General features: G+C 56.4%; 2 protein-coding genes across 2 annotated transcripts; both read right to left on the bottom strand.

Moving 5' to 3' along the window:
• Positions 1–957: 957 nt before the first annotated feature.
• On the bottom strand, positions 958–4,479 carry LOC136790722 (maestro heat-like repeat-containing protein family member 2B). Its single transcript, XM_066996142.1, has 8 exons — positions 4,247–4,479; positions 3,593–3,748; positions 3,239–3,412; positions 2,846–2,925; positions 2,299–2,437; positions 2,091–2,183; positions 1,592–1,696; positions 958–1,381 (listed from the first exon to the last, which is right to left on the bottom strand). Exons 2-8 carry the CDS (start codon positions 3,746–3,748, stop codon positions 1,250–1,252), a joined length of 879 nt encoding a protein of 292 aa, XP_066852243.1. The 5' UTR covers positions 4,247–4,479; the 3' UTR covers positions 958–1,249.
• LOC136790774 (maestro heat-like repeat-containing protein family member 2B) lies at positions 4,243–9,677 on the bottom strand. The gene is made up of 12 exons (XM_066996552.1): positions 9,674–9,677; positions 9,004–9,170; positions 8,732–8,854; positions 8,078–8,233; positions 7,723–7,896; positions 7,330–7,409; positions 6,783–6,921; positions 6,575–6,667; positions 6,077–6,181; positions 5,743–5,866; positions 4,519–4,638; positions 4,243–4,369 (listed from the first exon to the last, which is right to left on the bottom strand). Exons 1-11 carry the CDS (start codon positions 9,675–9,677, stop codon positions 4,538–4,540), a joined length of 1,266 nt encoding a protein of 421 aa, XP_066852653.1. The 3' UTR covers positions 4,243–4,369; positions 4,519–4,537.
• Between the last annotated feature and the right edge of the window lie 1,303 nt (positions 9,678–10,980).

The raw sequence follows: 10,980 nt of genomic DNA, 5'->3' as shown, positions 1-10,980 counted from the left end.
CCTTTCCCCCAGGGACAGACCAGGGAAACTCACCTGGGCCTCAGATGGCTCCTCAGGTTTTGCTTTCTTCAGATGTTGCAGCGGCTTCTCTTGGACGTGTGGGAGTTCCTGACAAGCTCCCAGCGTTGTCCCAAGAGCCTTGTACAGGAAAGCCTGGAAGGGAAAAAGCCGAGCCCGAGATGCAGCAACAGCGTGGCCTGCTGGAACGGGGCCAGACCAGGACAGGCCCCAGCGCACGGGGAGCAGCCGAGACCGGACGCAGGGATGGGCTTTAGCCAGCCCCGCTCAGCACGGAGGGAAAGGCCGCTGGGGGGCAAGGGCTGGGGAAGCAGCGCAGAGCACCGCCTGCAGCCCCAGCCCCGCAGGACGAGGATGTCAGATGGGGGTGTTAGCGTTCATGAAGACACATAATCCACAAAGTGATTATATGAAGGTGTTTTATTAGGCGCTGGAAGTTAGGGGCATGCCTGCCCAAATCTAACTTTGTCTGATTTGTTCTCTTAGTTCTCTTTTATCCCCTAAGCTATTACAGACACATTAGGTTTCACAACTCATCTATGCATATTCATTTCCTAGCTCCGCCTAGCCTCGCTTCGTATGCTAATTATCAGTCCTTCTGCGCTTGCGTACTAATCTCTGATGGTCGTCAGGATGAAGTAAGATGTCTTCATCAGAGTTGAACTTTTTAACCTTTCCTTCTCACGCATGCTCTCTGAGCCCTTGGTCTCAGTCCAAACCGCAAGGTTGGTTTGATCCAGTTCCCAGAGTCCAAGAAGCCCCAGTTATCTAGACGTCTTGCAAATTGAGCATTCTTTTAATCCTCCTTACTCCTCATCATGAATTGGTGCGTTCTCATGTTACCCTTGCACATATATTTTGTATCTTCCAAGTACAGCCTCGGAACAGTACATCGCAAATGTAACATATTTGGAACATGTAAATGTAACATGGGCCTGCAGCTCAGCTCCCTCCTTCCTAACGCTCCTCACTTGAGGGGTCTACGTCCTGCTGTCAGCAGCGGGGGATGGCCCTGAGTGCCCCCGGCTGCAGGAAACGCTGCTGGCAGGTGGGACTGGGTGTTCCTCTGCCAGGATCCCTCCCCAGGTGGCTGGGGAGGTGGAGGACGAACAGGGTGGGGAGAGGACAGCAGCCGAGCACCGTGCCTCTCCTTTCCCTCCTGGCAGCAGGGCCCAGCCCCTGGGAGCCTGGTAGGGCCAGGCGGGGCACAGAGGGCCGGCAGGCGCCTGCTCTACTCACCTTGGATGTGGAGAAGGGAGCTGAGGCAGGTAGCGGCCAGCTGGCGGGAGCTGATCACGGGGTCATAGGTCAGAGGCCCCAGCAATCCCGCCAAGGAGCCAAACGGCACGTAGGCACATCTTGTCTGCATGGGGGAGAGGAAGAACAAAGGCTGTAGGCGGCCCCAGCGCCCCCTTGCATCTCCCACCCGTGCCCCACTCAAGCCAGGACTGGGCAGAGGGGCCACCCCATAGTGCTGGGGGACCCGAAAGCCCGTGCACAGCTGGGCAGAGCTCCCCTTCCAGGCCCCAGTGGTTCCAGGGAGCAGGGGCACACGGTGGGCATCCTTACTCACCTGGAAAGTGACTCCATCTCTGCAATCCGCCAGCAGCTGGGCGTAGACCTGCAGGGCCCTCTTGCGCTCCCACGGATTGTCCGAGGAGAGCCGGAGCCACAGTACCTGGGGCAGAACAGCTCTGTCTCACAGGGGGCATCGTTCCCTTCCCGCCATCCCTCTCCATTTCCCTCCCTTCCTGGCACTTTCCCTGAAGGCCTGCCCCGCGGCCCCACCGAGTGGGCACTGGCACTGCTGCCTGCACTGCCCCACTCTCTTCAGACACACCTGCCCCCACCCAGGAGCTTTTTCATGCAGCCATCTCCTTGCTCCAGCCGGCCAAGGGATGCCTCTTGGCTCTCCCCCCTGCAGGGCCCATTTCTTTGCCTCCCTGAGGTCACAGTGACCTGGCATGGCAGCAGGAGGTTCCTGCTCCTCTGCTAATTCGCCAGGGGCCCCAGATCTCGGTCCCCACTACTGACAGGAGGGATGCTTTCCCCACCGCCCCATGGATACTCACGTGGACGATGTCTACGAAGACGACAGTGGTTGGCTTTGTCTTGAGCAGGACTGCCATGAGCCGGCCCAGAGCCTTCGTGGCCATGTGCAGAGACTGGAAGCAGAGGAGAGGGACAGAGATGCGGTATCACGGTTGCTGCCAGCGCACAGGTTGTGCTGGGGGGTGGGGTCCTGACCAAGATGTGGGCAGGGAAGGGACAGCAAGGTACCTGTAGCTGCAGCAATGCCACCTCCGCGTTCCCTATCTCCTCCATCTGCTCATCCGCTGAAGGAAGTGGCAGAATGGACTGGCAGCAGTCAGACAGCAGGCTGCAAATTTCCTTCCTGCTAAAAGAGATCTTCAGCTTGCTGGCAAGGGGAAAAAGGAAGAGAAAAAAAAAAGAAGAGTTACTAGCGCTCTCCAGAGACGGTCAAATGGCATCTGGTCTTGTCCTCATCGACCGCCCCAAATCCAACCAGCCTAGCCTGTGGCGGTGAGTGCTGCCTTCAGCTCCAGCAGCTGCTCTCTCCTCCCCGGCAGCAAATACCCCCCAGCTCCAAAGTGAGGGAGACCCTGGGGCTCCTTATCTTCCCTGCCAGATGGCAGGAGGACCAGAGCCTTTCTCCCCGCCCAGAACCTTCCCTACAGGTCACTGGGCACAACAGACCAGCCCTCCCTCTTGTAGATGCTGCTCCTCTTCCCCTACCCCCTTTGGGAGTTCCCCGACACGACGAACGTCATCCCGCCTCACAGCCCCCGCAGCTCCTCGCTCTTACCTCCACTGCTCCAGGGCCAGAATCACCTTCAGGTGCAGTGACGATGCCGGGAAGTCCCAGAGAGTCTTCCTCATCAAGTTCTGCAAGTCCCAGAGAGAAATTTGCAAAGTGGGCATTGGGCGTAGGAGAGCTCTTGCACCCTGCCCAGAGACGGGCGCTACTACCAGACACTGGCTCCATCACTCCTGCAGCTCCCACAGAGGCGCTGCAGGATGTAGCAGCTCCCCAGCGGCTGCCCAGCCATGGCCACTGACTGCCAGCACCCAACGGCCCCACCAGCTGGGGACATGGCTCTAGGAGCTCAGGAGCTCCCACTCAGCTGAGGGAGACCTTCATGCCTCATGGCATGGCCCAAAACTCCCCTGCAAGACAGCTCTGGCTCTCGGCACTCACCTGCAGGATCAGCAGCAGCTTGTGCTGCAGGACGGGATCAAAGCTGCCGAAGTTACCCACAGCTTGGATGGCACAACCGACCTCGGTGATGCTCTGCACCAGGGCGAGATTTTTCTCCAAGTTCTGAGGCCCAGCAGAGAAGAAAACACTTTGAACTGGATGAAGGTCCGCGGGCTGCAAGAGGAACATGTGCACGTGGGGGAAATCTAGGGAAGGGCTTGGATCTTCATGCTGGGACAAACTGTTTCTTGGGGGACCTTTTGAAAGAGACGGCCCATCTCAGTATGCCCTAGCGCGGAGGGACTGGAGCTGGGGCACCCAGCATCCCTGCCCCTGCACGCCCCGAGCTCTCACCTGGCTACTGGAGATGTAGAGCAGCAGGATGTTGCCCACGATGTCTGCCTCCACGTGGGCGAGCAGTTGTTCCTTGGAGGCACGCAGTGCCATGCTGCTGTAGGTGAGCATGGCAGCATTGCAAGTGGCCTGAGCTCTCCTGCTGGCCCGGGTCATCTGCGTTGGTAAAGATGCTGTGAGACGTCTGCCCGATGGCCCCCCACACCCCACGACGCCCCTTGGGCTCCCGAGGCAGGAGCTGCCCTGCCCCTGCACCAGCTTCTTATTTCCCCGGGCACGTCCTGGCAGCTCCTCAAGCTGCTCCCCCAGCTCTCTGTGAGCTCTGGGGCCAGGAGTTGTTCCGAGCCCGCAGGCAGGGCTCTCGCATGGGGCTGGGTCGGAAGGGCGCAGCCTCCGTCACGCTGCATTTCGGTCAGGGGAACAGGGCTGTGTGCAAGCAGCCGCTGCAGCTCGGATCCACGAGGCACAAAACCCCATCCTCTCCGAAGACACCCCACGGGCCCCAGCTGCGGGGGGTCCCCTTCGAAGCGCAGGTCTCGAGGGGTTCTTACACTAGGGGCAACCTAAATGCAGCTGCCATGATTTGGCCGCTACTGGTGCTGAAGTGAAAAGAAGGTGGAAGAAAGCCAATGAGTGAAACCCCAAACGCTTCACCTTCTTGCGTCTGGAAGCCCCAAAACACTGGGCGTTGCACAGTGTGGCAGCAAACGTTGTGAAGGTCTCCAAGGCCAGGCGGAAGTGGCTGTCGGCGGCTTGGCAGACAAGAGAAATGATTCCCTGCAACAAAAGACCGAGGGACAGTTGGCACAGGCCCAGACGTTCAGTCACGGCCAGCCACAGTGGCAGGCAGCGATGAGGAGATGGAAAAGGCCTGGAGCAGGGCCGGAAGAAGCCCTTTCCCCCAGGGACAGACCAGGGAAACTCACCTGGGCCTCAGATGGCTCCTCAGGTTTTGCTTTCTTCAGATGTTGCAGCAGCTTCTCTTGGACGTGTGGGAGTTCCTGACAAGCTCCCAGCGTTGTCCCAAGAGCCTTGTACAGGAAAGCCTGGAAGGGAAAAAGCCGAGCCCGAGATGCAGCAACAGCGTGGCCTGCTGGAACGGGGCCAGACCAGGACAGGCCCCAGCGCACGGGGAGCAGCCGAGACCGGACGCAGGGATGGGCTTTAGCCAGCCCCGCTCAGCACGGAGGGAAAGGCCGCTGGGGGGCAAGGGCTGGGGAAGCAGCGCAGAGCACCGCCTGCAGCCCCAGCCCCGCAGGACGAGGATGTCAGATGGGGGTGTTAGCGTTCATGAAGACACATAATCCACAAAGTGATTATATGAAGGTGTTTTATTAGGCGCTGGAAGTTAGGGGCATGCCTGCCCAAATCTAACTTTGTCTGATTTGTTCTCTTAGTTCTCTTTTATCCCCTAAGCTATTACAGACACATTAGGTTTCACAACTCATCTATGCATATTCATTTCCTAGCTCCGCCTAGCCTCGCTTCGTATGCTAATTATCAGTCCTTCTGCGCTTGCGTACTAATCTCTGATGGTCGTCAGGATGAAGTAAGATGTCTTCATCAGAGTTGAACTTTTTAACCTTTCCTTCTCACGCATGCTCTCTGAGCCCTTGGTCTCAGTCCAAACCGCAAGGTTGGTTTGATCCAGTTCCCAGAGTCCAAGAAGCCCCAGTTATCTAGACGTCTTGCAAATTGAGCATTCTTTTAATCCTCCTTACTCCTCATCATGAATTGGTGCGTTCTCATGTTACCCTTGCACATATATTTTGTATCTTCCAAGTACAGCCTCGGAACAGTACATCGCAAATGTAACATATTTGTAACATGTAAATGTAACATGGGCCTGCAGCTCAGCTCCCTCCTTCCTAACGCTCCTCACTTGAGGGGTCTACGTCCTGCTGTCAGCAGCGGGGGATGGCCCTGAGTGCCCCCGGCTGCAGGAAACGCTGCTGGCAGGTGGGACTGGGTGTTCCTCTGCCAGGATCCCTCCCCAGGTGGCTGGGGAGGTGGAGGACGAACAGGGTGGGGAGAGGACAGCAGCCGAGCACCGTGCCTCTCCTTTCCCTCCTGGCAGCAGGGCCCAGCCCCTGGGAGCCTGGTAGGGCCAGGCGGGGCACAGAGGGCCGGCAGGCGCCTGCTCTACTCACCTTGGATGTGGAGAAGGGAGCTGAGGCAGGTAGCGGCCAGCTGGCGGGAGCTGATCACGGGGTCATAGGTCAGAGGCCCCAGCAATCCCGCCAAGGAGCCAAACGGCACGTAGGCACATCTTGTCTGCATGGGGGAGAGGAAGAACAAAGGCTGTAGGCGGCCCCAGCGCCCCCTTGCATCTCCCACCCGTGCCCCACTCAAGCCAGGACTGGGCAGAGGGGCCACCCCATAGTGCTGGGGGACCCGAAAGCCCGTGCACAGCTGGGCAGAGCTCCCCTTCCAGGCCCCAGTGGTTCCAGGGAGCAGGGGCACACGGTGGGCATCCTTACTCACCTGGAAAGTGACTCCATCTCTGCAATCCGCCAGCAGCTGGGCGTAGACCTGCAGGGCCCTCTTGCGCTCCCACGGATTGTCCGAGGAGAGCCGGAGCCACAGTACCTGGGGCAGAACAGCTCTGTCTCACAGGGGGCATCTTTCCCTTCCCGCCATCCCTCTCCATTTCCCTCCCTTCCTGGCACTTTCCCTGAGGGCCTGCCCCGCGGCCCCACCGAGTGGGCACTGGCACTGCTGCCTGCACTGCCCCACTCTCTTCAGACACACCTGCCCCCACCCAGGAGCTTTTTCATGCAGCCATCTCCTTGCTCCAGCCGGCCAAGGGATGCCTCTTGGCTCTCCCCCTGCAGGGCCCATTTCTTTGCCTCCCTGAGGTCACAGTGACCTGGCATGGCAGCAGGAGGTTCCTGCTCCTCTGCTAATTCGCCAGGGGCCCCAGATCTCGGTCCCCACTACTGACAGGAGGGATGCTTTCCCCACCGCCCCATGGATACTCACGTGGACGATGTCTACGAAGACGACAGTGGTTGGCTTTGTCTTGAGCAGGACTGCCATGAGCCGGCCCAGAGCCTTCGTGGCCATGTGCAGAGACTGGAAGCAGAGGAGAGGGACAGAGATGCGGTATCACGGTTGCTGCCAGCGCACAGGTTGTGCTGGGGGGTGGGGTCCTGACCAAGATGTGGGCAGGGAAGGGACAGCAAGGTACCTGTAGCTGCAGCAATGCCACCTCCGCGTTCCCTATCTCCTCCATCTGCTCATCCGCTGAAGGAAGTGGCAGAATGGACTGGCAGCAGTCAGACAGCAGGCTGCAAATTTCCTTCCTGCTAAAAGAGATCTTCAGCTTGCTGGCAAGGGGAAAAAGGAAGAGAAAAAAAAAAGAAGAGTTACTAGCGCTCTCCAGAGACGGTCAAATGGCATCTGGTCTTGTCCTCATCGACCGCCCCAAATCCAACCAGCCTAGCCTGTGGCGGTGAGTGCTGCCTTCAGCTCCAGCAGCTGCTCTCTCCTCCCCGGCAGCAAATAACCCCCAGCTCCAAAGTGAGGGAGACCCTGGGGCTCCTTATCTTCCCTGCCAGATGGCAGGAGGACCAGAGCCTTTCTCCCCGCCCAGAACCTTCCCTACAGGTCACTGGGCACAACAGACCAGCCCTCCCTCTTGTAGATGCTGCTCCTCTTCCCCTACCCCCTTTGGGAGTTCCCCGACACGACGAACGTCATCCCGCCTCACAGCCCCCGCAGCTCCTCGCTCTTACCTCCACTGCTCCAGGGCCAGAATCACCTTCAGGTGCAGTGACGATGCCGGGAAGTCCCAGAGAGTCTTCCTCATCAAGTTCTGCAAGTCCCAGAGAGAAATTTGCAAAGTGGGCATTGGGCGTAGGAGAGCTCTTGCACCCTGCCCAGAGACGGGCGCTACTACCAGACACTGGCTCCATCACTCCTGCAGCTCCCACAGAGGCGCTGCAGGATGTAGCAGCTCCCCAGCGGCTGCCCAGCCATGGCCACTGACTGCCAGCACCCAACGGCCCCACCAGCTGGGGACATGGCTCTAGGAGCTCAGGAGCTCCCACTCAGCTGAGGGAGACCTTCATGCCTCATGGCATGGCCCAAAACTCCCCTGCAAGACAGCTCTGGCTCTGGGCACTCACCTGCAGGATCAGCAGCAGCTTGTGCTGCAGGACAGGATCAAAGCTGCTGAAGTTACCCACAGCTTGGATGGCACAACCGACCTCGGTGATGCTCTGCACCAGGGCGAGATTTTTCTCCAAGTTCTGAGGCCCAGCAGAGAAGAAAACACTTTGAACTGGATGAAGGTCCGCGGGCTGCAAGAGGAACATGTGCACGTGGGGGAAATCTAGGGGAAGGGCTTGGATCTTCATGCTGGGACAAAGTGTTTCTTGGGGGACCTTTTGAAAGAGACGGCCCATCTCAGTATGCCCTAGCGCGGAGGGACTGGAGCTGGGGCACCCAGCATCCCTGCCCCTGCACGCCCCGAGCTCTCACCTGGCTACTGGAGATGTAGAGCAGCAGGCTGTTGCCCACGATGTCTGCCTCCACGTGGGCGAGCAGTTGTTCCTTGGAGGCACGCAGTGCCATGCTGCTGTAGGTGAGCATGGCAGCATTGCAAGTGGCCTGAGCTCTCCTGCTGGCCCGGGTCATCTGCGTTGGTAAAGATGCTGTGAGACGTCTGCCCGATGGCCCCCCACACCCCACGACGCCCCTTGGGCTCCCGAGGCAGGAGCTGCCCTGCCCCTGCACCAGCTTCTTATTTCCCCGGGCACGTCCTGGCAGCTCCTCAAGCTGCTCCCCCAGCTCTCTGTGAGCTCTGGGGCCAGGAGTTGTTCCGAGCCCGCAGGCAGGGCTCTCGCATGGGGCTGGGCCGGAAGGGCGCAGCCTCTGTCACGCTGCATTTCGGTCAGGGGAACAGGGCTGTGTGCAAGCAGCCGCTGCAGCTCGGATCCACGAGGCACAAAACCCCATCCTCTCCGAAGACACCCCACGGGCCCCAGCTGCGGGGGGTCCCCTTCGAAGCGCAGGTCTCGAGGGGTTCTTACACTAGGGGCAACCTAAATGCAGCTGCCATGATTTGGCCGCTACTGGTGCAGAAGTGAAAAGAAGGTGGAAGAAAGCCAATGAGTGAAACCCCAAACGCTTCACCTTCTTGCGTCTGGAAGCCCCAAAACACTGGGCGTTGCACAGTGTGGCAGCAAACGTTGTGAAGGTCTCCAAGGCCAGGCGGAAGTGGCTGTCGGCGGCTTGGCAGACAAGAGAAATGATTCCCTGCAACAAAAGACCGAGGGACAGTTGGCACAGGCCCAGACGTTCAGTCACGGCCAGCCACAGTGGCAGGCAGCGATGAGGAGATGGAAAAGGCCTGGAGCAGGGCCGGAAGAAGCCCTTTCCCCCAGGGACAGACCAGGGAAACTCACCTGGGCCTCAGATGGCTCCTCAGGTTTTGCTTTCTTCAGATGTTGCAGCAGCTTCTCTTGGACGTGTGGGAGTTCCTGACAAGCTCCCAGCGTTGTCCCAAGAGCCTTGTACAGGAAAGCCTGGAAGGGAAAAAGCCGAGCCCGAGATGCAGCAACAGCGTGGCCTGCTGGAACGGGGCCAGACCAGGACAGGCCCCAGCGCACGGGGAGCAGCCGAGACCGGACGCAGGGATGGGCTTTAGCCAGCCCCGCTCAGCACGGAGGGAAAGGCCGCTGGGGGGCAAGGGCTGGGGAAGCAGCGCAGAGCACCGCCTGCAGCCCCAGCCCCGCAGGACGAGGATGTCAGATGGGGGTGTTAGCGTTCATGAAGACACATAATCCACAAAGTGATTATATGAAGGTGTTTTATTAGGCGCTGGAAGTTAGGGGCATGCCTGCCCAAATCTAACTTTGTCTGATTTGTTCTCTTAGTTCTCTTTTATCCCCTAAGCTATTACAGACACATTAGGTTTCACAACTCATCTATGCATATTCATTTCCTAGCTCCGCCTAGCCTCGCTTCGTATGCTAATTATCAGTCCTTCTGCGCTTGCGTACTAATCTCTGATGGTCGTCAGGATGAAGTAAGATGTCTTCATCAGAGTTGAACTTTTTAACCTTTCCTTCTCACGCATGCTCTCTGAGCCCTTGGTCTCAGTCCAAACCGCAAGGTTGGTTTGATCCAGTTCCCAGAGTCCAAGAAGCCCCAGTTATCTAGACGTCTTGCAAATTGAGCATTCTTTTAATCCTCCTTACTCCTCATCATGAATTGGTGCGTTCTCATGTTACCCTTGCACATATATTTTGTATCTTCCAAGTACAGCCTCGGAACAGTACATCGCAAATGTAACATATTAAACAATATTGTATTATTTCTTCTTCTATTACTAACATTTCCCCCCTTTGAAAGCATTTCACTCCTTCGAGGAGGGCAAATGCTTTCACTAACTAACTAAAATGTTTTACACTCAGTGCTCACCAATAATATAATCAAGGAAAATAACTTCATTAGGAAGCAAGAAAATTACAAAGATTAGGATTGTCACAACATTTCATAAGTCCACCACTTCTGCTTTATTTTATGTTCGCTCTTCTGGTTGGTTTCACTTGATCTGAAACCGATTTTGTCTATTCAGTTTTCATTGCATTTCGCCTCCTGGGTTCCTCAGATTCTTTCTCTGAAATCCGGAGTTGTTAGATGCTGGTGGAGGATATTGAGGACGTGGTTCCATTTGCCGAGCAATGGTTTGCATCACTGTCCAGTTCCAGGTTGTCTTCCTTAGCATCAGACTTTTCAGCATTATAAATGTTAAGCAAATTAGTATCCCTACAATCACCAATATAATTATTGTCTCCAGTAAGGACTTAACCCAGTTACTAATAGTCCATCAGCTAAAAATTTTATCCAACCAGCTTGTTGTCATATCTTTCTCTTCCTGTTCTGCTTCTTGTTCTACTCAAGCCAGTTGTTCTATGACATGTTCTACATCAATAGTCACATTTGAAATGTGAATGCAGCAATGATCAATATGATCTTTTAGAAATCTGCATACTCCATGTTCCTTTAATAACAGTGTATCTAATGCCAATAGATTTTTGTAGCACCATTTTAGTTGTAGATTGTAGTTGGATATTAAGGTCTCTAAAGCCTTCTTTTGTGGCTCTTGTGCGCCTACTCACTTGTCCTGTAAGTTTATAAATCATTTCCCTATTTCGATAAGTAACTACCTTTGCAAATAGAGATTCTAATGCCCAATTGAATTTTACTCCATCCGAGGGTTCATGCCATATATCTTCATCTGCCCCTTCTTCTAAACTTCTTTTTGCTCTACTAATTTGTAGGGTTTCCAACTTTCCCTTAAAAGGAGACTTTTTCCCTATTGGACGCAGTGTGGGGAGGGAGTCCTAGAATTATTTCTTTTAGCTCCCCATCTATCG

Source organism: Anser cygnoides, chromosome 4, assembly GCF_040182565.1.
Source record: "Anser cygnoides isolate HZ-2024a breed goose chromosome 4, Taihu_goose_T2T_genome, whole genome shotgun sequence".
Taxonomy (NCBI): domain Eukaryota; kingdom Metazoa; phylum Chordata; class Aves; order Anseriformes; family Anatidae; genus Anser; species Anser cygnoides.
This window is presented reverse-complemented; position numbering and strand designations above follow the sequence as displayed.